This window comes from Gouania willdenowi, chromosome 4 (genome assembly GCF_900634775.1).
Source record: "Gouania willdenowi chromosome 4, fGouWil2.1, whole genome shotgun sequence".
In the NCBI taxonomy this organism is placed as follows: Eukaryota; Metazoa; Chordata; class Actinopteri; order Blenniiformes; family Gobiesocidae; genus Gouania; species Gouania willdenowi.
Genome location: NC_041047.1, coordinates 6163552 through 6191161, shown reverse-complemented (window position 1 = coordinate 6191161; position 27610 = coordinate 6163552). Strand labels below are relative to the sequence as shown.

Genomic DNA, 27610 nt, shown 5'->3' with positions numbered 1-27610 from the left:
TCAAAAGTGAAATGTCTCAAAGTCCATGCAAAAGTCTTATCTTTATCAAAAATACCAAATGACCACAAACATCACTGTAATCTGTAAAGTAAATACAATTTAAGGTCATTTGCTTTGTTAAATGTAATATATAAAACAGTTCTCCTAAACATTAAACAAACGATTGATTAAAAACAAAAAAATCCCGAGTTCAATCACACGTTCTTCTGATAGGCTTCAGTTGCTCATGGGTTAAGGAGACAATATCATTTTAAAATGTAATCATTAAGACAATAATGCAAAATGTACATTTCGTAATGACCGGGATGAAATGACTGAAATAATACATGAACTAAATTGTCATCGCCTTCTAGATGAGAGCACAGGAGGCTTTTCTTGGGTACATGATGCACCTTTGGGGTCCGACCCATGAGTTGAGAATCTCTGTTGTAGTGTATTGTTGAAACACTGAGACAAGGGCCAGCGGCGGCAAGGGGGTGAGAGTCATGTTGAATGGTAGCAGGAGACCTTACATCTTTAAATTCCTCATTATCCACTAACACACAGACACTATTCCATTACTTGCTCCTCTGTATTGTCATGCTCAGAGAATTCAATGTAGTACCTTTTATTGTAGAAAATGAAAAATGTCGTTTTTCCCCCTCTCCACCCTCCCCTAACACTAATTTAAAATGTCTCGTCTCCCTCTGCGTGTTCAACTGTCTGATTGCCTCAGTACTGAAGAAAGGGGCCTAGAGGAGGAATCCCCTCTCTTTGTCAAAAGGAGCCCAGGTGGGAAAGGAGGAGGCGGAGAATAGAGTAGGATGATTCATGAATCTGCAGCTTCGTCAGAGTCGGTCAAGCAGGACAGCTGCTGACCTCCCGAAGCGATGAGGAGACTGTCAAGGACTTAAGGTCCTCCTATTCTTTTTTCCTTCCAGTAGTCACATCAGTCCTCTTTCCCTTAAAAACCCATTTCCCTTTTCTTTCTCTCTTCCTTTTCTATCCTAGGCCTATTCAAACAGGACGAACCCTACTAAAGAAATGATGTCCTCCAAGATTGCAGAAAACTGTTGCTGTTTCAGCTCTTGAAAAAAAAAAAAAAAAAGTCAGTCTTTTCATCAATCAACCTACTCGCAACTAAAAGTCTTAGAAATGACATCTTTGTGGTTGTTTTTTAAAGTAGGTAGTTTGGAAATGGAACTTAAGAACATGTGATGCCCTTCATTGGGCTGGAGGGGTGTGGGTTTAATGGTTTTGTTCTGATTAAAATTGGTATGATAATGATCTCTCCTAGTACAGCATCACTACAGTCAAATTAATCCAAGCCCTTAAATAAATGAATGTTTGCCTTAAGTCAATTATTAAAGAGATGATATATTACACATTAAAATGTTGCAAGATGTAATGTAGAGGTTAGAAGTGGTATCACGAGAGGGGGCAAGATCAGATGAACAACAACAGCACTCAGAGGACAAATATCTGCTAAGTGCCAAATCTCGACATACCAGGATCAGGATTTCTATCTTAATAATAGTGGAGGAGGTCCAAATGTATTGGCAACCCATTAAAAATAATAATAATAAATGATGAAATGTGTAATCCTTCCGACAAAACTTGTTGGGATTCTTGAGGAACCAATCACAACAAAGTGAAATGTCATAAAAACCTGTCAACTATGGTCCCAGATATGAATGTTTTAAATTTGGACAATGATAGGAGATAGGGATTTTTCCACCCAAGATTTTATGCAATTTTCCATGGCATAAATTCTATCTTTGGTTAAAATTTTGTTTAAATCCATTCAATACTTTTAGTTCTGCTAACAAATAAATAAATGTTGGTGAACATATGATCTCCTTGGTGGAGGTAAAAATACACATCATTTACTACACACCAGATGGTTTTGGTTTGCTTTTCTTTATATATATATATATAGATATTCCTATTGCGTTGAAAACACCCAGAGCAAATATGTAAGAATGTCTAGAGTTGAAGTTTAATAAAACATTATTTTACCAACTGCAATATTATATCGGATTGTTATTGCAAGCCCATTATCGTAAACTTAGCTTTCGTCCCACCCACATGGAATAGCAAATTTTCTCAGGATGTTCCCAACCTTTCTTCATTATAATTAAGTGAGTAAAGCCAGCCTGTTGTTTGACTCTTTATGAACATTTCAGAAAACCTCAGCTTTAGTCTTTTACCCTTTGATAATAATACAGTCAATGCTTGGTTACTTTATTGTTTTAGGCTGTTTGGAAACTAAAAAAGCCTAGAAAGAATACTACTTCATTTTAAAGATTTAGAAAATATGGACTGTATATAAAAATATAAATGGGGATAAACAACCATTTAATGGATCCAACCTTTTTATGAGAATATACACTCCTAATGTTGGTTTTCCTAAATGCATTTCAACTTTGGTAAATTGTCATTATAAAGCATATGGTTTCAGGCTTTTTTCATGTCCCAGAGAGGAATTAGGTTTTATCTATCAATGGCAACCAGGGAATGAGCAGAAATAAAGAAGTCAAGACACCAATACTCTTAAAAAAAGCAGTCTTTTACTGCCCTCCAGTGGAAAACTGTAAATACTGCAGCAGAGATGATTGTTTTTCTCAGGGTTGGGTCGTGCACATGCATAAGCAACACTTTATTAATCTATGACAGTGCACATAATGTATAATACCAATGTGCTTGTGTTTGCAGTTCACCCTGGTAGAACATACTGTAGGTTTGATCGAGTACTTTATTTGCCAATAAAGAGGAGAAGGATTTTTGGTCAAACATTTAGGAAGAGGATGCATGTTTATTAAAATAAATACAAAGGTTTTGCATTAGAGAATATTGGCACTAATAAGATTCACAATGGGTTTTTTTTTTTTAGTTCTTGGTCACTTTCCTGCTTGTGTTCAATATCTCCTTACTTCAAAACACCTGAATGTGATAAGGCAGGGGTGTCAAACTCATTTTAGTTCAGGGGCCACATATGGACCCGTTTGATCTCAAGTGGGCCACAGATTTTAGGTGGGGGGGGGGAAAAAAGCAACATCTTTACATAATTGTGCCCTTGTTTTCAATATCAGTTCAATTCACTTAAAAAAAGAGGAATTGTGTGTAATTGTTTGTAAGAAATTGCAAGATTTGTGGAAAAACTGAGTTATTTTCAGTTTGTAATTAAAAATGACAGCATTCATAACAAAAAAAAGAAACATCCAACCCTTTAAAAATCTTGTAGAGCTTCAATAACATGGTGAATTTGAGATATCTACAACTGGATTACACGTGCTCTAAACTAATACTGATTAATGCTTACAACACTTTGGAAACCAATGTTTTATGCTACATCACTATCTTCCCAAAGTCAGGCAAGTATGATTAATATATAGGGCAAATAAATTCACCCCATTCATACTAATTCCTACCACACCAACATTCATACCCACCCTTCAGTTTTCAGGACAGAATAATCCATGTGTTCAGTGATGCATCCTTATTAAACCTGAAACCTCCTCCTCAATGTCTCTTCATTGAACTAATATCCCACTAAGCAAGCACAGTAATATCTCGTGCAGCAAAGTATTTATAGTGATTAAGTCGTCGAGAATCTGAGACAGGAGAGTCCGGATCAGGAATCTGCCTGTATATTACTCCTATTCTGCCCTAACAAGATAGACAGGGATGTGTATAATCAGTCCATTGCATCGTTGATGATGGGACCCGTAATGATGGAGGAAAGCTCGAGGTTGGCGGCTAAGCCTAGAATAAGCTACTTTAGCAGGGGGTGACACACGTCTGGTTGTAGAACTGCTGGTGTGTGTCCAGTTATTAAATCAAGTAAGTGACACCAAGTAGCTTAAAACGCCAATAAGCCATTAGGCCAATTTGGTCGTTTCGCTAAGTTGAGGGATGAGCACCGTACTGTATGTATGGTAAAGCATTACATTTGGGGAGCAGTTTGAGAGTCCAATGAAGTAAAGCCAAAGGCTGCGTCAACGATCTTTAACAATCCTATTGATGTAGTTGATGTGTTAATGGATACAACTTGATAAGAGACCAAACTTGAAGAAATATACTAGAGGCTTTGAATAAAATTCAAACTTTAAGTACTTATTCAACCATATTAGTGCTGTTTTAGTTTTGCATAGTCGAGTGTATACACAGAAGAGATATGAAGTAGGGCTGGGCGATATCGACCAAAACTCATATTTCAATATTTTTCTCAAAATGGCAATATACGACATAAATCTTATTTTCTAAAACAAGTATTTTAATTCAAAATAAGCAATATCAATATAGGCAATATTGTAACTTTCTATATCACCAAAACAGAAAACTCTATCTTGAATATCGATCTATCGCCTAGCCCTAATATGAAAACCACAATAATTAAGTAATTAAGAAAGATAGTCTCAAGCAGGACCCATGCCAGCTCAGCATGTTTGACAGGCTCCATATAAACACTAAAAATATTGGAACCACCCTAGATAAAATGGGATGATTACTACACTGGCCAAACAACCAACTTAAAATCAATTCCTCCAGAATACCGGATTGTGTAAATACTAAATACCACATCTTTATTCCCAAGACGGTAGTAATAATTAAGTTGAGCTAATGCCAACTTGAGAACTTGAAAATTTTGCTTAAAAAAGTGAATATTTGAATCCATTTGGCAGTTGCATAGTGACTTTATTTTGAAAATGCCTAAATTCGACAATAGCATTTACCTCAACCAAAATTTGTTTTGTTCGAATATTGATGTGGATCTTGTTACACATTAGTGAAGCGCAACACATGCTTGTAGACCTTTCTGATATTTGGACTTTCAAAAAGGAAGCACACTGCAGCTTCCACTGACGTTCAGGATCAACATCCTGCAGAAAAATACATCATATATTTTTATTGATTCGAGGGAAACACAAAAGGAATTCTAATCTAATCACGGTCAACCAACTAAACACTGCCCTAAATTATTTAATTTTCTTAAGCAAAAAAATAAATAAAATGGTTCAAATTGATTGTTAGTAGCTTTGCTTTTAGATCTCAATAGTTGCCGATAAAGGGGCATAAAACATTGTTGTCCTTCTTACACTATTGCCTTCATGTTTGATGTAGATTTCTACATTAAATACAAATTTTACCGTGTTACCATATCCAAATAGATCAATAATGGCATATTAGAAAATAAAATGTGCAACATGATGTGCATCTCAATATTTAGTTTATGAAAAGGAATTATTGTGGTTTTATTCAGAAACAGTTAAGACTTAACCAAAGTGACGAACGTGTTTTTAACCGAAAAAACAACAACAATGCTATCATTTAGAGGAATTTATTCAACACAGGACTACAGCTGGATCAAGCATCTTTTGAAGAGCCAGAGGAACATACAGATACAAAATGCATGGAGAAGTTTAACAAGCCATAAAATGTGTGTATGGATTGGCACAGCAGGAAGCACAAGGCAAACATTGGTTTTCACATTAGCCAAGAAATTAAAAACGGCATTATATAAAAGATGAGAACTTGTCAAAACGTCAAGAAACCGGTCGTATTATTAATAAAACCACTAAGAATTTACATTTCCAATAACCCAGGATGGAAGTACTATACTGTTCAAACACTGGAAAAGAAAATTGTAGTATTAACAAATATTATTATCGGAGTGGTTTCCCTCATAACCACATCTGCTTCAAAATACCAAGTGAATGTATTGTTCCACAACACTAACGAAAAGGCTTAAACATGTGAATATACATTACCTAATGTGGCCAATGACAATAGTGCTGTGTTACTGTGCATGTGTTTCAGGGTCCAGGAACTAAGCAGTTACTTTTTGGCCTTCCCACCCTTTTCTTTTTCAAATTGAGCAATTTGGTTGAAAATGTCCAACAGGTTTGCAGGGAGTTCTTTTTTAGGTCTGGGGTTGTTGGTTTCTGCGTTCCCTGGTCTTTTACCGGGAATTGATGCGCTGCATTGTTCCTCTGGTCTTGGCTTGACTGGTGTCACCTGCCCTGCTGCCTGAAAGCCCTCCCACTCTTTAATTTGGTACCTACCGCCGTCAAAGGTTTTACTTATAGACGAGTCAGGTCTCGTTCTATTTTCAGGAGGTCTAGAAGCAGAACCAGTGAAATTATTTTTCCAGGACTGCTCGGACTGGGATAACTTTTGCTTTTCGTCAATGCCACTTCTCTTCGAGTCGTCATCTATTTTCCTTTCCTTGCCCATATTCACGCCGTCTTTATTCCATCTTGGGCTCTCTGGGCTGTGTCCCAGGGTACATTTTCTCGTCTTGCTTTCTTTTCTGTCCCTTCTCTTGTTCTCTCTATAGGAGGACTCAGAGTCTTCATCCTCTGAAGCAGCTGACAAAGAGTAAAGCTGACATATCCTATCTTTTGCACTCTTTCCATCCACCCCCTCCTCATTCATCATACCAAACACTGGCCCACCGCTGTTGAGGAAAGTGGCGGACGTGTTTGGTGGTGCAGGAAACCACTCCACCTCATCATCCTCTTCCTCTTCCTCTCTCCCTTTCCTACTTTTCTCACATTTTCCCTCCTCGCCCTTCCTGCTTTCCCTCGACGAGATCCGGCGCTGACGCTTACTTGCATGCTCAGATCTCCTTTCTTTTTTCTTTTTCTTTTTGGATCTCTTACGAGAGGACTGGGAATGGGGGGAGGAAGAGGAGCGAGTGGAAGATGTGGAAGAAGAAGAGGAAGATCTCTTGCGTTTCTTCTTCATCCTGGAAAGAGATGTTTGCTTTTTACCTTTCCTTTTTCAAAACAAATATTTACATCAGGGGCGTCAAACTCATTTTAGTTCAGGAGCAGTTTGTTCTCAAGTGTGCCACAAATTTTATGCTGGAAAATGAGTAATTTTAACATTATTGAGCCCGAGTTTGCACTCCTACATATACACAAAATATGTAATAAACCGACCATATCCGAACAATAAGTGATATATACCAGTCCTATTAGGAACTTCAATTTAAATGATTTTGTAACCATTTTCTATTCAATTAAGGGAAATATTGTGTAATAATTTAAGGATAATTGAATGATTTTGTAAAACAGTTTAACATTAAAATTACTGCAATCATCTAACATAAGCACCAGGAGTTTTGAGTTTCATTTACACAATAATTCATGATTTGTCTGTAATTTTTATTTTATCCTGCGGGCCGACTTGGGAGCTCCAAAGGGCCAGATTTAGCCCCGGGGCCATGAGTTTGGCACATGTGATTTACATGAAGCTTCCTTATAGCACACTGTCTCTTGTGGTACAAAAAGTCATTTTTCTACCTTAGGTGTAATAATTGATACAATTACACCTGCCATTAAACAATCATTAGATTTCATATGGATGCCATATGCTTCAAGTAATACTTTTTATTTTTCAGACCAGGGTGATCAAGTCCAGTTTTGAAGAACCCCTGCCTTAAGTGTTTTAGATGGTATCCAGGGTTGGGGTCAATTACATTTTTTAGTTACAATTACATTATCAATTACCCATGTTCAATTACAATTACAGTGACCAGCATTGTTTCCAATTACGATTTTTTATCCTCAGAAAGTCAATTACAATTACTTTACAATCACTAAAGTTCAATTACAATTCATCACAATTACTGAGCCTGAAATAAATAACTAAATAAATGTTAACCTTCCTACTGTTTTAGCATCTCTTATGATAACGGGTCCTAAATCAGCTAAAATTTATGCCATAATTGTAATTATACTGAACAAAAACATAAACGCAACATGTACGCAACAAGTTATAAAACATTTTCTATATCCACAAAAGACCCATTTCTCACAAATGTGTCTAAATGTGTGTTAGTGAGCACTTCTCCTTTACAGAGATAATCCATCCCACCTCACAGGTGTGGCATATCAAGATGCTGATTAGACAGCATGACTATTGCACAGGTGTGTCTTAGGCTGGCCATAATAAAAGGTCACTCTAAAAATGTTCAGTTTAATCACACAGCACAATGTCACAGATGTCGTTAGTTCTGAGGGAATGTACAATTGTCATGCTGACTGTAGGAATGTCCACCAGAGCTGTTGCAGCTGAATTGAATGTTCATTTCTCTACCATAAGACGTCTCCAAACCCGTTTCAGAGAATTTAGCAGGACTGTACATCCAACCGGCCTCACAACCACAAACCATGTGTAACCACAGCAGCCCAGGACCTCCACGTCCAGCATGTTCACCTCCATGAGCTGCTGCAACAATCGCTTTGCATAACCAAAGAATTTCTGCACAAACTGTCTCAGGGAAGCACATCTGCATGCTCACCGTCCTCACCGGTTTTCACTGATCAGGGCAGATGGCAGACAGTGTGTGGCGTCGTGTGGGTGAGCAGTTTGCTTAAGTCAACGTTGTGGATGGAGTGACTCATGGTGGCGGTGGGGTTATGGTATGAGCAGGCGTATGTTATGGACAACAACCACAGGTGCATTTTATTGATGGCATTTTGAATGCACAGAGATACCGTGACAAGATCCTGAGGTCCATTGTTGTGGCACTCATCCGCAACCATCACCTCATGTTGCAGCATGATAATGCACGGCCCCATGTTGCAAGGAAGCTGAAAACCTCACAGTTCTAGAATGGCCAGCATACACCCATGTCACCCATTGAGCATATTGTGGTCTTTTATTGTGGCCACCCTAAGGCACAACTATGCAATAATCATGCTGCCTAATCAGCATCTTGGGATGGATGGATTATCTCTGTAAAGGAAAAGTGCTCACTAACATAGATTTAGACAGATTTGTGAACAATATTTGAGAGAAATAGGTCTTTTGTGAATATAGAAAATGTTTTAGATCTTTGAGTTCAGCTCATGAAAAATGGGAGCCAAAAAAAGTATTGCATTTATATTTTTGTTCAGTGTAATGATCAATTATGCGATTACAATAATAATTGCACCAACCCTGATACATGCCTTGTCTAGACAGCTTGAATTTAAAGCATAAGCCGTTTGAAGTTTAACTACTTTGAATTCTTTAATGGCTTTGATACTCTAATTCAGAAAGAAAGATAAACCTGCTAAAATCTTAAAAAGTATGTCCACTTACCTTTTCTCTTCCTTTAAGATCTTACGTAATTTCTCAGCACTGGTCTCGCCGCTCTTAGCTTTGACCGGCTCTTTCGCCAACGCTTCTTCACGGAGGCGAATGGATTTCTTTACCATCATCAAACAATGCGTTACCATAGCAGTCAGAGCAAAGGCCCAGAATAACGTTCCATAAATAACCAACATGCAAAATACAAAATTACATTAATTCATTTATTCATTTGATTTGCGTATAAGTATGACAAGGATAAATTGAAGATTTGAAAGGGAGCGTTGAGAGCAAAAGGAGGAATGAAAAAAGGTTTGAGTCACAAAAAGTAGGATGATCCAAGAGCAGTGCGGCCGAGATGGGACCAGATGGAGAAGTGGCAAATAAAAATCAATGTGCATTCAGGCGAGATGTTACCGTGTTGGGACCAGAGAGAGACGGCACACAGCAGTGCCCAGAGGAGGAGGGCCAGGTGTACGAGGTGTTGTGTAGTCACAGTTTCGGTTTTATTTCACAGACAAACCCACAAGGCAGGTGACAAAGTCCCGGCAGTTGGAAGGTCAGAGGTCAGAGTCCCAGGGTCGCAAACACACACAGAGACAACAAAACACTTCATCAGCATTACAGGAACAAAAAAAAAACATATGGTACAAAAATACACATGCACTTTATCCTTTACAGCAAACTATGTTTGTTTCTACCATTAAACATTTAATATAAACAGCCCTCCAACATCATGATAAGTGTATGTGTGTGTGTGTGTGTGTGTGTGTGTGTGGTGACCAACTCACCTGTATAGTGTCTGTAATTTTGTTAAGTGCCTCCTTAGCCTCGGGGTTGGAGTCGTCCAGCGACAGAGCTCGTCTGTACAAGCCTTCTGCTGTTACCAGCTTTTCTTGGCCTTCAAGCCTAAATATTCAAACAATAAAATAAACTTCAGGGTTCTGACCAGGGATTTTTCCACAGCGTAGGGGGATCGTGTGGTTCAAAGTGGTGTAGGGATCCGGGGCCTCCTACCCGGAAAATTTCAAGATGTATAACCTTCTGACGGCCAAATTTATTTTGTTTTTTTAATTATTGTTACTGCCTTACTTTAAAGCCAAAAGTTATTTGTTGAATTGGTGAAGGGTGATAATGAATCCTCGACAAATAGACACTGTATAGATAAGAAATATATTTTATTCAAAAGACTGATTCCAAGATGCGGTACTGGATGGAAAAAATGTGACATCACACCGTAGGGGATCAAAATCCCACCGTAGGGGGCCCCTACGCTCAAAAGCGCTGGCGAGGACCCTGATCTGTGTTTATTTTATCAGGTCGACATTTAATCCCTGGGTGGGATATATTAGGCAGCAAGTAAGCCTGTTGTCCTTAAAGTAAGTTTAGGCAAATTGTTTAACATTTGCTGAGGTCAGTAATGCATTCGAGAAAACCCAGTGAACCAGCTACAGGTTAATGAGGACTGTGTGGAGCAGAAGTTGACCTCAAGTTTTGATGCGACAGTACACTGCAATAAAAGAAAAACTATAGCTGGGACTCGATTACATTTATTTTTAATTAATTAGAGACTAAATAATTAACTAGTAATTAATTAATCAAAATTAATCTTGTGCAATAAATAAGGTTCCGTGTTGTTTGGAGTGCAAAATAAAGTGCTCTATTTTTCTGTAATTAATTAATTAATTATTAAAATCCCAGCCCCATGAATAATTAGAGGTATGAATCGATTAAAAAGACTATTTGCAAATCTGATGGTAATTAATGGTGATAAATCGCATCTTGTGAATTTGTAAACAACACAATGAATCATCAAATTATTGCTCAGAAATTGTTTATCCTAAAACAGTTACATCTATTAAGGAGAAATACAATGGAGGTTTGTACTTTACCAAATTCTAGTCTGTTATTACCAAAAAAATATTATTTTTAAAAAACTAAAAAAGATATTCAATAAAATAAAGTGAGCAAATAATCTTAACTTATAGATTTAGAGGATAGTGTCAATATAAGAGAAACTGCAAAATAAAATTGTGTATTGAACATTCAAATCTGTTCAGACAAACTAATGCTCTTTTACATTCAGATGCTGAGGCACAGCACTCTCACTTGCTCTTAAATAAAGTTTTCAACTAATTAATGCGGAAAAAAATTATGTAAAAATGTAACAAAATGAAAAAAGTTGTGTGGGTGGAATATTGTTCTTGGCTACTGTACCAACAAAGACTTACTGTTTTCCTCTCTCCACAAGTGTCTGGCACAGGTACTTCTTGGCATTGCGGTGATCTGGAGAGTTCTCCAGAGCCAGTTCAAAATCTGTTATGGCCTTCATGATACTGCCTTTGTTAGCATAGCTAGGAAATGGAATAAAAAAACAAAGTGTGACAGGAAATTAGTTAGTTATTAACAAAAAAAAGCAAGGAAATAAGCATAAATAGTCTACATGCACAGGCACATCCCCTCTTAGAGACACTTTATAGATTAAAATGGACCTAAACACATGATTTAAACAGCAGTAGGAATCCACAGCAACATTTGAGCTTATTTATGAATTATCTACCAGACTGAACTGGAAATTAGGATGGTGATATTTTCCCAAATATATTAAACACCCAACTTTCTATTTTCCAGTTAAATCCCATAGAAAGTTTCCAATTTTGAGAATTCCTGGAATTTTATAATCCTAGTTAAAATGTTACATGTCTTTAATTGTATTATTTTTAAATTGATGCTAATGTTTGCATATGAATATGATACAGTTTATTACTCCCAAATTCTGGTAAATTTCAGAACATAATTCCCATGAAAAGTTTACATTTTTGAATATTCCCAAAATGTCAAAGCTTGAATTCCCAAGGAGATTTACCAGTGCAGGTCAGAAACTAGAACGACCTAATTGTTCACCAATAAAAGTACATTTCACAATAATTTCATAGAACAGGAAACTCACAGCGCTCCTCGTGCCACCAGCGCTTCTACATTATTAGTGTCAATTTCCAGGGCTTTGTTGTATTCATTCATTGCTTCCACATGGCGGCCATGTTTAAAATGGTCCACACCTGCACGGACACTGCGGTGAAGGAAGACAAAATGTTTTGTGTGGATTAATGTTTATTTAGAAACATGATGCACTGGTTTCCCATTAAAAAATGCAGTATTACCACTTTAAGGCCCAGGATGTGGACTGTTTTTTCCTGATAGCAGCAGCAAAGTCCTCCTCCTTGAAAAGTTTACTGCAGAAAAAAATAAATAAATAAATAAACACTCTCTTAAATACACAACTTTTTTTCAAATAAATTTTATCACAACAAACTGAAGATACAAAAAAAGTGTTAGTATGACATTTCTAACACAGCCGTACTGTATGTGATTCTGTGAATGTGGTTTTGTTTAATCACAAATTTTTTAAAAAACATTTAATAGTATGGATAATAGTATGAATTAAATTTAAAACGTGTGTTATTGTGCAATAGCTGAACATTTAGTAGATTTAGAAATCCATGGAAATTTCAATTACAACTTTATTTATATAGCGCAAAATACAACAAAGTCATCTCAAAGCACTGGACAAAATATAAAGTCCATAGTAAGAAAAAAAGAACCCAACCACATCCACATGAACAAGCATTTAGTGACAGTGGGAAGAAAAAATTCCCTCTTTTTTTATAGGAAGAAATCTCCAGCGGAACCAGGTTCAGCGGAACAGTTTAAAATTAAAAATGAAACTTTTAATTTGAAATGCCTTCGTTGATAAACATTATACAGTAACAGGTTGATTTGATCAGATTTATGCACTGTGAGGATCGGGCACATTCTACCCGAGTCGCAGTTAAAATCCCTCTCCTTGATCAGCGCTTCATCATCATCATCCGTGCATATTACATCACATCGTCATCATCTGTCATTAATGTTTCACTTGTTATTTACTCTTGCAGTGAGAACAAACTGTGGCTTTACGTTGTACACAGTGTTAAAATAGTTTAATCAGTCTGACATCTGTCAGACTGATTGTTTGTAACGTGCAGCAGCAGTAGTACACAGTACCGTATTTTTCGGACTATAAGGCGCACTTAAAATCCTTTAACTTTCTCAAAAATTGACAGTGCGCCTTATAATCAGGTGCGCCTTATGTATGAAATTAACTACTGTGCTTCAACATACTGAACTGAAAAAGTGAGTGTATTGTTCTGTATTTCATGTGTTAAACCTGAACAATGTTGAGAGTTATTGTTAATGAGTTGAATAAAGTTTGACTTATCTGACTATTTTATTTCGCTTAATGCGTCTTAATAATAATAATAATAATAATAATAACAAACCGGTGCACCTTATAGTCCGGTGCGCCTTATGTATGAAAATAGACCCAGTCAGACCCATTCATTGATAGTGCGCCTTATAATCCGGTGCGCCTTATAGTCCGAAAAATACGGTACACACAAAAATAAAATAAAATGTAACACATTTTGTCCTGTCTAGAACTAGTAAATGTGAACACAATAGAAACGCTGATGGTCAATCCTTTGGCGTGCTTGTGTGACCCCCCCCCACCCCTGTGACAGCGTGTCAGTGTCGCTTTGGATCGATTCTTTCTGGGAGACTCGTCTGCAATATTATGAGTCTGTGTGGCTTAAAATATAACTACGTCCATACTTCTAGTGAATTCCAATGTTTCACTTTATCGGGGCGCTGCACTAATTCCAGGGTTAGAAGCGCATAAGAGGAAAAGGACTTACGCACACCGGAGAATGCGAACTGGATTGAAGTGGTCGATTTAGGGGCTATCGATGTTACATTGCGTTCACTTCAACAGGAAATTCTAGGCGCTGTACCATTTACGAGTTTTTTAAGATACTACTTTATTCTTACAAAACTATAACTTCATCCTCAAAATATTACAACTATAATTTATAGTGCTCAGATTTCTTCTTATTTTAATGTGGCCCTAATACGCCATCATACTCCAGCAGCTAAATAAAGGATGTGTCAGCTGGTTTACCTCTGCAGACCTCGCATCATTGACGGTGGCTGAGTGTCGCTGACACCTAATTTATCCAGGAGATAGTCAACAACGCAGGGGTTGTGGTAACCATGACAACCTCCCAGAATGCATTCATACGTCTCTGCAGTGTTGCTGGCTGCGCTAATGCTGCGACTAAAGGAAAGGAAAAATATGGAAATCAAAGTTACTCGGACGGAAACAAGATCTTGGGCGATGCATGGCGGTGGCGCCATCATACAAGCAACATGGATTAATCTGGCATCCTTTAGCTTAGTGTTACTACGAGATTTGCAGATTGATATACTTTAGTTGCCTACTGCTGTTACCTGTATTGTACTGGCAGCTCTTCTCGGGTGATGACGCCCAGTTTCAGGTGTTTCCAGCTGTGGGAAAGTGAGGCCGGACGGAGGGACAAAGTAATTTTTTCCTCATAACGGTCAATGTCTTTAACTCCAGCTGAAAATAAAAAAAAAAATTAAGCAAGAGTTAGAAGAGTTCTTCATCCATCAACAAAATAAAGGCCAGAGATGCTAAAGGGTCTTTAAAAAAAACAAAATTTCCTGTGTTTTGTGGGAGTTGATTTAAGTTTTAAAAAAACACCAAATGGAAAAAAAAACGCCCAGTTCTTTAAGGAGTGGGTTTTTGATAGAATCTTTAAGTGAGCACTGGGAAAATTTGATAAGAACACTTTTCTGAGATGAAAAAATCCCATCAGCCAGTCATTAATGCAATAATAATATTTACTTATATATTTAACCCTCTGGGGCCTAAGGCGTTTTTGCTGTTTTTTCATTGTGTTTGATATTTCATATAAGGAAACCCATAAACCATGCTTGTTTGGTATCATTTTTTTCAGGAGAACCTCCCAAATATGACTATGAAGTATTTTATTTAATATGGCATACTGTATTAACACAGTGGATCTAAAACCAGTGGGAAAAAGTTAGTTTTTTTTTTTTAACTATAAAAGTCAAAAACATTTTTAACGAATCATTTTTATTGCTTGTATAGCAAATCTAAACTATATATTTCAAAAACTTATATACAGATGAATCAAAAAACACAGTTTTTATTTACAGTGAAATGGAAGCAATGTCTCAGGTGATTTTGTACAACTATTTACAAAAAGTATGAATCACAAACACAGAGAAAGGCAAATTATTTGTGCCTCATTGTGTTGATATAAAACAATGAACAAATATATTAGACACTACACTCCAATCTCACTCACTACACACTAACTAAACAGTCAAATCACAGTAATAATCACTATAATCTCAAATCTCTCAACTCACCCTCTCTTTCTTTGTCTCTGCTTACCTGTCGCTTGAAAACAAAATTCACGCTATATGTGGACATAATGATTGGACAATGGCATTCTTCTTCTCAACCAATAGGAAACAGCTATAATGTGACGTTTCAGTGTTGTTCGAACTTGCTGCACAACACTTTTGCTTTTGTTTTAGAAGCGCTCTGCAGTGTGTTCCTGCTCAGAGCACTGACGGCTCAAGAAAATGTCACAAAAAAAACACACAGCACATTTTCCCTCATAAGTCTACTTCTATTTGGCCTATCAACATGATTTAAAAACTGGTTTGTAGTTTGACATCCACACTTTCGACACTGTTTGAAACGGAGATCCAAGGATGCTGTGCTTTTCCGCTATTGGCTCTTTAAAACGATTATGTGATCAGGACGCGCCGGGGCGTCCGTCGACGCCAGCGGGTTAAACGATAACCTGCTTGTTATTGTTTGAGACACTAACCTCTGACCAAGTCGTTAATCTGAAAGTAGGACAGAGGGTCATCGTGGCTGCGATGAGAAGGAATTTCACTGATGTGACACAGAGCCTGGAGGAGGAGAAATCAGAGTGAGCGTGAAATACCAGGCTTTAAACTGACAAACCACAAGCTAAGATTATCAAAAGTACTGCCTTAAACATCAGGCAAATAACAAAAAAACAAGGAGGGATATTGATCACATCCCAAAACATGTAAAGTAATTCACTTTTTTTCTTATTGCTTCACTCACCGACAACTCCAGATCCTCTATGTCTCTCTTCAGACCTCCTGCCATGCAGACCACCTTGAGAAAGAAGCCGTAATCTCGGATGTTGCTGATCCTTCCCACAACAACGTCTCCTTTCTCCAGATCTCTGTACAGTATGGATCGCCTCTCCTCCTGTGAAACCTCCATGAACAGCTCCAACGGTGGCATGACGGCGTACGGCTCTGGAAGTTACATTTACTACTTGACTTTGTTCAAGACAGTGAAAACAGCAATGCAATGGCATCTATTGTTTATTTATTAAAACAATCAAAAAACAGCACCCTCCAAGTAATAAAATCCTTATGTGGCTGACACATAATTAAACTTACTGAAATAAAGAGGTGTCAGTACTCAGAAATTACTGTTTAGATCATTTATTTAGACAGTGAGGCACAACGGACACTTTACATCCGTCTTCTTCGGCGATAAAGATCAGAAGATGACATTGCTTGCCGTGGTCGCCTTATATATATATTTATTTTTTTAATTTTTAAATCGATAATGCGTGTTGTATTAAAACATTTTTTCATTAGACCAGCTAGCATTAGAACTACAGGGAATATTATTTTGCAAAAGTAGGGATTTTCTGTTTCAAAATTTCCCTCAGTTCTAATTCAGTGTACCCAGGTCTGCCATTCTATCATCTTTCCTTTTTTTAGATGACTTTACTGGCTATAAAACTTCACGAAATCGTACCACACCTGCTAAATAGGGTGATAGAGTCAAATACTGTTATTAATTTGATATTTATTTGCTTACGGAAGATGGGAGTGTTAAGATGAAATCGCTGCAGAATGTTTTTTGGCTATGCTCACTGTTAGACAAATCTGAATGAGATTATGAGTAAGGCTCCGCAATATATCAACATTCAAGATTTTTGGCGATATAGAACATTACAATATCACTTATGTCGATATATGTTTATTTTATAGCTTATTTTGTAATAAAATATTCATTTTAGGAGTAGGGATGGGCGATATAGACTAAAACAATTATCTCGATAATTTCTGGTATTTATCACAATAACGATAAACGTCACGATAAGTAAAAACTGTAAATAAATAAAACAATTCCCAACTTTAAGTGTAAACATGTTCCTTACAAACACAAATACATTTGAATACGTCAACATTATACACATTAAAAAAGGCTACAATAGCTGCTGACTCAAAAAGCTCATGAGCTGATATTTTGTGGAATATATTAGTGCATGTGGATCACTCTATTAATGTTATCATACTGTTATTGTATGTAAATCATTTATTTCATCACCTAAAATGAAATTATTTTCTAAAAAAAAGCACATGAAAAGCAAAAATAACTCCATTTGTGTTTTTACTGCTGCTGATTCTTGTTTCATTTATCTTATGAGTTCCATAAAGTTATGATTGATAAATAACTCTGATTTCCTATAATTAAACCAGATCAAGATGATGATTTAATCATTCAGTATATTTTGGTGTAATAATCTCAATAATAATAAATGTCCCATTGTTTATTTTTTTTCTTCTATTTTGTGTATTCTGATGTCCAATGTATTTTTGTTGTTTTTTGTGTATTTTTGTTGTTTTAAGTATTTCTGTTGTCCCATTGTGTATTTTTTTCTCTTTTTGTGTATTTTTGTTGGTTTTTGTGTATTTCTCTGTTAAGTTGTGTTTTTGTAGTAATTTTACGTATTTTTTTGCATTTACTTTTGGGGGCCTAATTAAAAATTATCGAGATGTATATTGTATATCACTATTTTGAGAAAAAATATCTAAATATGAATTTTGTTCGCCAAGTCCTAATTACGAGCAAATTTTCACATATCCGTCCCTTTTTTCCCCATACTTGTTAGAAATTCAGTCACCCGTGTTCAGGGGGAAAATGGCATGTAAATGTGTGATATTGTTACAAAAATGCATATGCATGTCATATTGGGGCCTGATCGATTTATAATAACATGAAACACAAACAGATTGCTTTTTTCATTTCAGAAAAAAAAATGTATGTCCGTTTTCTGTGAAACACCAGGAGGTCCAAGAAATGGTTGGACAATTATTTAAAAAAATGTAATGGATACTGAACATTGTAAAATGTAAATGGGGGAGGTGCTCTTGGACATCCATCTAGAATTTATCTAAGCTTAAATCCTAATTCTCATCAATTTATCCTACTTTAAACATCTTAAAGAACAATATCAATTGCTACCTAATAACGCCACCATTCAAACAAGTATGCAGGAAACTCTCTTTTCACATCTGCTTTTTAGAGAAAATCTGCCAAACCTGCAGCCTCCTCTTCTGGCTCTTCATCCCCCTCTTTTACTTTGGCGGTTTTCCATGCCGGACTGAACAGAATGTCAGCCTTCCTGGCAATGAACTGCTCAACGAGTGGGTTGTTTGGTTCTCCAAACCCGCTGTAAAGAAAACAATGGTTCCTCTCACAAGCATGCATTGCATTCAATCTAAATGCATTCAGTTCGTTAAAGGAAGATTAACCAGGAGGTGACTAAAGCAAAGGTGCGACTTAAGCCCTGGGTCTTAGATATATGCTTGGCTACTAAACAGAAAACTCTGCAACGACTGTATAAAAAAAATAGTTTCTACTTATTTGTGTAAACAGTCAAATGCAATGACAGCGCTGGACACGGTTGCCTTTGTGGAGATCTGCAGCCGAGTGCTGAGACATTGTTTACCTTCCATTTTTCTCCATGCCCCGAACTTCATTCGATTGGTTAACTTACCACAAACACAAGGACGCCAACCAATCCTCATGTGTTATCGTTGTGCTGTTAAGCTGTGTGTCCGTGTGTGTGTGGCAATGAAAAAAACAACACGCGGTTGTGCTGACCTTTTTTTCATTGCATCTTTGGACTATTTTGATCCAGCACACTGCCTCAAAAAGGGATGTGTGCGTTTTTTGATTGTATGTGTGTGTGTGTTGAACATGGATGGTCTGACTCTGATGTCTGATCTGTGAGAAAGGTTCCCTCAGCTGAAGGACAGTTTTGAGACTGCACCACCCTACAGACAATACAATAATATGATGACTCAGCGCTTTGTGTAAGCGTAATCTAAACCAATGTTTCTCAAATGGAGGTATGCAATGGCACTACAGGGGCTACTTGAGAGAGAGCGAGAGAGAGAGAGAGAGAGAGAGAGAGAGAGAGAGAGAGAGAGAAAAAATTAACTAATTACATAAATATTTTTAGGTTAAAAAAAATATAATATTATGTAAATCAGGGCGTCAAACTCATTTTGATTCAGGGACCAAATATGGAACAGCGCGGGCCACAGATTTTATGAGGGAAAATTAGTAATTTCAACATTATTGTGCCCTCGTTTGCAATTCTAAGGATATATAAAATACTAAATATGTAAGAAACCGACAATATCCAAGCAATATAAGTGATAAATATCAGTCCCAACAGGATCGTCAATTTAAATTTCCTAGATTTGATGACCAATTACTACTTAATTACGGGAAATGATATGTAATAACTGAGGAAAAAGTAAAGATTTTTTTTTGTTTTTTTTCAACAATTTAAAATTAAACAATGACTGCCATCATGCAATATAAGCACCAGGAAAACTGCGAGACCCTCCAAATATTAATATTGTGGAGTTTCATGTTTTTTCTGTCACTTTTACTTTCTCCTGCGGGCCGAATTGGAATGCTTCAAAGGGCCGGATTTGGCCCCCGGGCCTTGAGTTTGACACTTGTGCCTCAGCTGAAGGACAGTTTTGAGATTGCACCACCTTACAGACGATACAATAATATGCTGACTCAGCGCTTTGTGTAAGCGTAATCTAAACTAACAACTGTGTCGAAGGCTAAGCAAAAAAATGTCAAAGCACACACCCAACACCTCGTAGGAATTCATTCATATCAGTTATATTTCTAACAATTGACGATAAGATGAGCTTATTTCTCAATAAACCCAAGTGTTTTAGTGTAGATATTTTCTTATTGAAAAGCACTTAAAGTATAATTCATTATTTCGTAAACAAGTAATTCTTTAAACTTTACATTTTGAGAGAGGATGGTAAAAAATTTTTTAAAAAAAGTGATTTTATTCAAATGTAATATACACGCTCTAAATGTTCTCCAGGGAGTGGACATTAGAACGCAGGATGGAAGGAAGCAGCGTTCTCTGAGGATTAGCTTTTAGCTTGGATGCTAGCCCCGCTCGGCTGCTTCTGATCACACCGATTACGTCTCCTCTGCTGGTACGAGACTCTGCTACTCCAGCGGCCTATAAACACTGCAATAGTTCACAATTTCCTCTCAAAATTCGGGATTTGCTCGTTTGTAAACCGGCTGCTTATCTCCAAAATGGCGACTTCCGGGTTGATGACGCGCAGTGAAAACCCTGTAAATGTCTTTACAGCTACAGTTTAGAAGAGCTATTTTGGAGCTATTTTAGTGGCTGTGAAAAATAACGCTGTAAAATCTTGCAAATTTGTAACTGGTCTTAAGATTTTGATCAGGAGCGTATATAGTATGTCGTAATAACATTTAATGCTTGTTTTGTACTTACTAACACAAGAGTGTCAAACTCATTTTAGTTCAGGGGCCAAATAAGGATGTTTGAGTGAGCCACAGAGGTGGAATAGAACAATTTCCACATTAGTACTACTCACATTTCCATATGTAAATTATGTAAGCATATAAGGCACCGACAATATCAAAAAACGCCCGATTTTAAGCCCACACAGAATGAATATTATATATAAAACGTGTGTAAACGTTACCTTTCATGCAGCGCTTTGTCCAGTTCGGACAGCAGCTCCTGGAAGTCCGGGTTCTCCGTTTGCTCACATTTCAGCGTGTTAAACAGCGATGGTCCGTGATAAAGCAAACAGTGTCTGAGTAAGTCCCTGTCCATACTTTTACTGTCACTTCACTCACTCACAGACACTCGCCTACATGTCTAGGACCCATTCCCTCAATTGATCAACACCGTGTAGGTTCACAAATTGCCAAAATACGTGACGTTCTCTCGTAAATATTCGCTAGCTAGCATGCTAACGCAAAAGTCTGGCAGCATATTTAAATAGCTTCTACACTTTGCTATCGAGTAATATCACAACCTTTCAGTGATTCCAGTTGTTATTATTATGCATTAAAACGAACGAAAGCTTGAGGGTATAATTAAAGTGAACAAAGTTTACGCACCACGGGGTTTTAAAGTCACCGTTTGAATGCTAAGCTAACAACAACTCTAGCAACACGCGCTTCTTCCTCTTCAGCGTTGTGTGGAAGCTAAGTCTTACTGCTGCCCCCTATTGGCTAGGGTTCCAACAAGCTGATTACTTCTTTTGGTTTTCTGTCAAATTCACCCCGGATTAACAGTACTATTGCTCAATAGAATACTATATTTTCTTGTAATTTATTAAAACAGGACTATTTTATGGTGTTTTGTCACACCTTTTAAAATTGGAAACAATAAATAAGCTACATTTTTCATAGGATACCGTATTTACTTACTAAGTAGTGATCACGTGAAAGTTGCATTGGTATTTTTAAAAATAAATTCCACTCATTGTAGATTTAATTTGTAAATTAAGCCTTAGGTAATCAATGATCAAGACACAGTTAGAGGTTTAGGAGACCCCCCTGTTCCACAAATGAAAAACAAAAAGTATATGATATTATGGAGAGGGTACTTCTGATACACATGATTTGACAAAAATGCAAAGGGGGTACACAGGACAAAAAAGAGTGGAAATCACTGTCCTATACTAAATGTCCTTATTTTCAATAAATCCTTTCGATAAACATATTCATTGTCGCCAACTTTTTCTGAGGCCTATTTTCGGGGACAAGGACAAACAGTTTCAGAACATCTGATTTCAACTTAATCTAACTCAATCGACAAAGGCATGTATGTAAGTGATGAGACAAATCACATATAAACAACTTCAGGGACAGTCAGATTATCACTAAAAAACAGTTTGAGCAAAGTACACAAAATCTAAACAATTAACAAATAAAAATAATTTTATTTTGAATACTAAACTTTATACACATAAAAAAAACTCATATATATATATATATATACCAAATAAATCAAATGAGACCCCTCAATGAATAATAATAAATCAATCAATAATCTTGTACATAATTTTTATTGCTTTAAATCAGCAGTAAATGTCATCTTTAACTAACTATGATAACTGATTGTTTGATTTCTAAATGTAAAACATCTAATTAAAAAAATACTGCTAGATTTAAACTTTTGAATTTCTTCCTGCGTGTATTTGAATTTGAATGACTTTATTAATCCCTGAAGGGAAATTACTCTGTTTTTTTTAGGGACATGCTTCTCACACACATAGGCCCGAATCACACACATGAACAAACAGGACCTGTGGACATGCATTAATGGAGAGATGTCAGAGTGGGGCTGCTTTTACAATGAAGGAAGCGCACCAAAGCAGTGTTGGGGTTTGGTGCCTTGCTCAAGGGTACCGTATTTTTGGTCCGCTTTGGGACTTGAACTGGCCACCCTCCGGTTTCCAACCCATGTTTCTACGGACTGAGCTACTGCCGAGTATATGTCTTTATCTCCTGATCAGCTCATGTTTTTGACCCTGACAATCACAAATGTCTTGCGTATCTTAACAAAAGAAGACACATGAGAAGCCATGTGCCAGGCCAAAGAGAGGAGACGAGATGGAGAAGAATTACAATCAAGGCTGAAGTCTGCTGACTTAATGCAGCTGTATTGGGCGAGTTACTGTTCTTCCTGTAGACTTGATATTATTGTTGATTAATTTCTGTTGATTTGTTAATAAAATTATTGATTGATTCAGCAAAGCGAAACCTCTGACGTTGTCTCTCTGAATGTAATTTGAACACTAGAGTTACTTCCTCCACTCTCTCATTGTTCATCCCTCTCCCATTGTTCCTATTATATCCTCAATTTTCCATTTCTTTCCTCCCTTACTAAACTTTTTCATTAAGTTCCATCTCTTCCTTACACTTCTTGCAAGATAATGTCTCTGTCTCTCCCTGCTGACAGTGGAAGATGTGGAGGACATCTATCTGCTAGGGGTCATGATCTTTGGCCTGCTAATGATGTGGGTATGTGTATGTGCATGTGCCTTTCTGATGCATCGTATGCTGAGGCGACTTTCAGAGGATATGAAGGTACTCCGAGAGAAGAAGAACTTTTCGTTTGGAGAGTTGGAGGAACGTAAACGACTGGAAAAGAAAGCTCGAGGAGATACGGAAAAAAAGGACAGTGAGGAAGAGTAACAACAGGAACAATGACTGCAGACGAGAACACATCACATAAAAAAGGACCAAAAAAAAAAAAACGTGAATGAAAAGATGAAATTATGAAGAAGATGAGAATGTTTGACTAGGGAAGAAATGAGGTTTGATGTAAACGTATCTGTGTTCAAATCAGGGGACGGATCTGGATAAGCATAATGCTTTTTTCCGTCGCCCTTTCCGGCATGCAAAAGGACAAAAAAAAAAAAAAAAAAAAATCAATGATGTGATTTTGCTCTGAATGTCAAAATGAATTTCTGTGATTGCAACCATGTCGGAAATGAACTGAATAAATAAATAAACAAAAATAAATAAATAATAGTATATGTTCAACATTTTCAAAGCAGACTACAAATTACATAGTTACAAACATTACAAATTCACATGATTGGAATGTAGAAGGAACTGATCGCTGGTAAATAAAGCCCAAAAAACTCCAGAAAACAATAACCAAGAATAAATATTTGCTCCCTGGTAAAGATAGCAGCTCTAAAAACTGGTACAATGATAAACTTGGCGATATTACAGCCTGTGCATGCAGTATGGGACAGCATTTACTTAGTATCACCCGGCTTTATGCTATCTGGAGTTTCTGAGAGAACGTCTTGATGTCCCGCCCTCATCAGCTCCACTGTTGTGAAACTTAGTTTCAGTTTACTTGGGTTATTTAATTATCATGTAACCTGCTATTAACTAAATAGTATTATTAAGGCATATCTACCCTGTACCCTGAATTAATATATTCAGCTTGTAACTCCACAAGGTTCCTCCTTGTTTTGCAAAAGGTTACTAAGCACATTTCGCACAGCATTTTTTCAACTTGGACAAAAACACCCATCTCCTCCAAGCATCTGGCAACTGTACCCAAGCTTAAAGTGTGAAAGTATGACAGCCAAAAGTCTTCCTCCTGATATATTAGCTGATTGTTACTTGTTTTTTAATGTGGGAGTGGTGTGCCTTCTCATACACTCATGCAGGTACTCACTATTGTCTCATTGTTTTGTATTGTCAACTTATTTTTAAACAAAAATCTTGATAAGCCTACGCAACATCCCCTGGACTTTAACAATTGTTCAAAGTTCTAAACCTTTTGTGTGTGAGAGCGTCTATAATTATGTTACCTGAGTGGAAGCAAATGTGAACAATTCAATAGAGCAATGGAAGAAGTCTGATTAATCATGAGTGTAATTTGCACTTAGGAAGACAGTATTTGCTAATGCCTTGGCATCAACACGCACTGTGGAAACTGAGTCATAATTATGTTGTTGTTTTATATTATTAAGGAACTGCACCTCGGTTATTACAGCCACAGCAAAAAAGAAAAAAAGCTGCAGCGCATACACTGGAAAATCTATCACAACTTTAGCTTCAGCAACTACAATTACAACTACAAGGAGAGAAGATCATCTGGACTTAATTTATGAAGTTGGAATTTTAGTAATACTGGCCAAATTCAGACAAAGAAAGTGAGAGTACAGAACTTCAATGTTCAAAAAGATGGCTCGGGATAATCTGGGAGTCATTGAAACTTGCTTGAACTTGCAGAATATGTTCATATGAAGCCTAAAAGTAATTGCAATATGACAGTGCCTGAAAAACACATTGTGTGGTGAACTACCATTATAAAGTATCTGATTCAAGTGCAATATGAGTAAATATTTAATACTTCTATAATACAAATTTTTTTTTTTATTTCCATTTGCTGCCAGTTTTGTTTTGAGCCATGGAACAGCAAATGCAATAATAAATAAAATTTAGACAAATTAAGATATTTAAAATTGAATTTTCATGATGTAAAATTAATGTATTACATGCAATTCAAATAACTTTTCAATTTCCCCATAAAGTAGCCTATTGATAAATAATTATTTAAAAAAGTAGTATTTTATCATATTTTGAGGAAATATCTTTAAAAATAAATGCTTTAAATGCTTCTGCTGTATTATTCTGTGTAACCCGCAGTAACCTAGTAAATCACCGGATACCTAGATACTCCTCTTGAATAGCTGTGGGAGGAACAAGTCTAATAACAGTGTTATGGTATCACCTATAAACACAGTGCCTGTACTGGAAGCGGTGAGGAGTAAACACACTCATAATGGATAGAGAAATATATTTTTGGATACTTTTACTCGGATACATTTTTCAACCCTTCATGAACGGTAAACTCTCATTAACAGAATGTTTTGGGATTTATATTTTGTATTTAAAATGTGACAATAACTTTGGAAAATTAGATGAATAAAGTAACAGGGGCATTTTCTGTGGGTGGTGGGCGGGAGTTGTGATTATGAATGTGTATGTGCGACCTGTGTTCTCTGGCTGGATGGATCCTCATCGTGTGGGATCTTGTTTGTAGGATTAGCCCCCCAGCTGTGGCAGATGTTTTTCTGGGGCTGAGGGTATCTTTGGGCGAGTTTATGAGCCGGTCCATCTGGGGCAGCATCTTGGCCGTGGCTCAGGGGCTGGCTGCTGGCTGGTGTGACGTTTTGCTGCTTCTGGCGGTGTGGGTGCGAAGAGGCAGGGCATTAGTGAGACATGACTTTACATGCTATATGGTGGTGGTTTAACAGTTAAGGAAGTGGTCTTGTAATCAGAGGGTCACCGGTTTGAATCTCACCCGGGCCGGGCCATCACTGTGGGATGTTCAGCAAGTCCCTTAACCCCAATCCAACCGCTCCCCGGGCACCTGCAATTGGCAGCCCACTGATACCCCTCGGGGAAAATGGGTAAAAATGCAGAGGAGAATTTCACTATGGTGATGAATAAAGTATACGTTATTATTTGTAATTGGAGGGTCACCAGCTCGAATCCAACCTGGGCCCTCACTGTGGGATATCCCTTAACCCTAAAATCTCGTGTTGTACGTCTTATTGGATAAAAGCATCTGCTCAATGAAATTGTGATTGTAACAATATTGGGGGTTGTGTGTTTTTGCTTGTGTTGGTTGGCAATGCCCTGGGGCTTGCGGCGTTCATGACCTATCCATGCCATATACCTTCTCCTGTGGCTCGCTGCTTGGAAAGGCTAGGCTCCCATTGGGTGGGCTTCTTACTGTGACACATCACCTCATGCCTAGCTGGTCTGGCCTACTATTTTGTTTCACACATTATCACATTATTTTCTGGACCTAATTTATTATTAACAAACATCCATCCCACTGGCCCGCCATCCAGCCCCCTAAGGGTTGGATGCATGTGTGGGGTGTGTAAAAATGAATGGTAGACCAAACCAGCGAGACATAAGGTGATGTGTCACAGTAAGAAGCCCACCCAATGGTCTGGCTTACTATTTATTTCCACATACCATACACATGTATCCTATCCTTAAGAGGCTGGATGAAGGGCTGGTGGGATGAATGTCTATTTATAATGGCACCATATAGTGGTATGAAGCAGCATTCCACCTGTACCTCACCCATCCTTCCATTTTTAAATGCATCTCAATACCAATGCTTAGAAAGGATGGTCTCAGCCATCTTCCCTCCGATCCGACCCATACTCAAGGGGGCAGGGTGGGGGCTTACAGTGTGGCTGAGTGTCTGCGGAACATCCGGAGGAATGGGTGGTTGGGTGGGGTTGCCTGACTGGTCCTGGTAGTCAGCGGCCAAGCGATGGCTTCCGGAAGTAACTCTTACACGCACATCTGTTGTGGACACACAGGCATGTCAGGAGCTTCTATTTAGCTGTTGTTGGGACATAACGTGTAATGTACTATAGAATTCTTTTGCAAGAATAAAACTTGCATGTTGCAGATAGTGGAGCCCAGAGCTCACAGTAAACATGGTGATGCTGCGTTTAGTTGTTATGCTGCAAAGAAGTGGAACAAACTGCTAGCAGAGCTGAAGTCAACATCCAATGTGAACATTTTAAATCAAAGTTAAAGGCACTTTTTTTCTCGACTGCATATGATTGAGAGAGAGATTTTTGGTCATGTTGTTGATTTCATGTGTTTGTTGATGATTTTACTGATGATTTTACTGATGATTTCAATTGATTTTACTGATGATTTTAAATGTTCTTATTGATTTTAAACATTTGAATGTTTTATCATGTAAAGCACATTGAGTTGCCTTGAGTATGAAATGCGCTATACAAATAAATTTGCCTTGCCTTGTCTTGCTTGTGCTGAGTATCTCTGACATCCCTGTTTGTAATTTTTTTTCTTCCATTACCTTCCATTATGAAGTTATGGCAAACTCGACTACAACATCGTCAGCAACTTCAACAACAACAA

General features: G+C 37.3%; 1 protein-coding gene across 3 annotated transcripts; it reads right to left on the bottom strand.

Annotated features, from left to right (window-relative positions):
• Positions 1-5304: 5304 nt before the first annotated feature.
• ttc14 (tetratricopeptide repeat domain 14) lies at positions 5305-21377 on the bottom strand. 3 transcript variants are annotated; one of them, XM_028445208.1, is made up of 12 exons: positions 20848-21376; positions 18379-18509; positions 16094-16293; positions 15828-15912; positions 14389-14518; positions 14060-14215; positions 12225-12296; positions 12014-12133; positions 11295-11417; positions 9855-9972; positions 9076-9182; positions 5305-6730 (listed from the first exon to the last, which is right to left on the bottom strand). In XM_028445208.1, exons 1-12 carry the CDS (start codon positions 20979-20981, stop codon positions 5818-5820), a joined length of 2289 nt encoding a protein of 762 aa, XP_028301009.1. In that variant the 5' UTR covers positions 20982-21376; the 3' UTR covers positions 5305-5817. The 3 variants fall into 3 exon arrangements, 2 of the variants coding, with proteins under 2 accessions (XP_028301009.1, XP_028301010.1); XM_028445209.1 differs by having other exon boundaries at positions 6596-6730; positions 9076-9160; positions 20848-21377; XR_003673947.1 differs by lacking the exon at positions 5305-6730 and having other exon boundaries at positions 8783-9182; positions 9481-9972; positions 20848-21377.
• Between the last annotated feature and the right edge of the window lie 6233 nt (positions 21378-27610).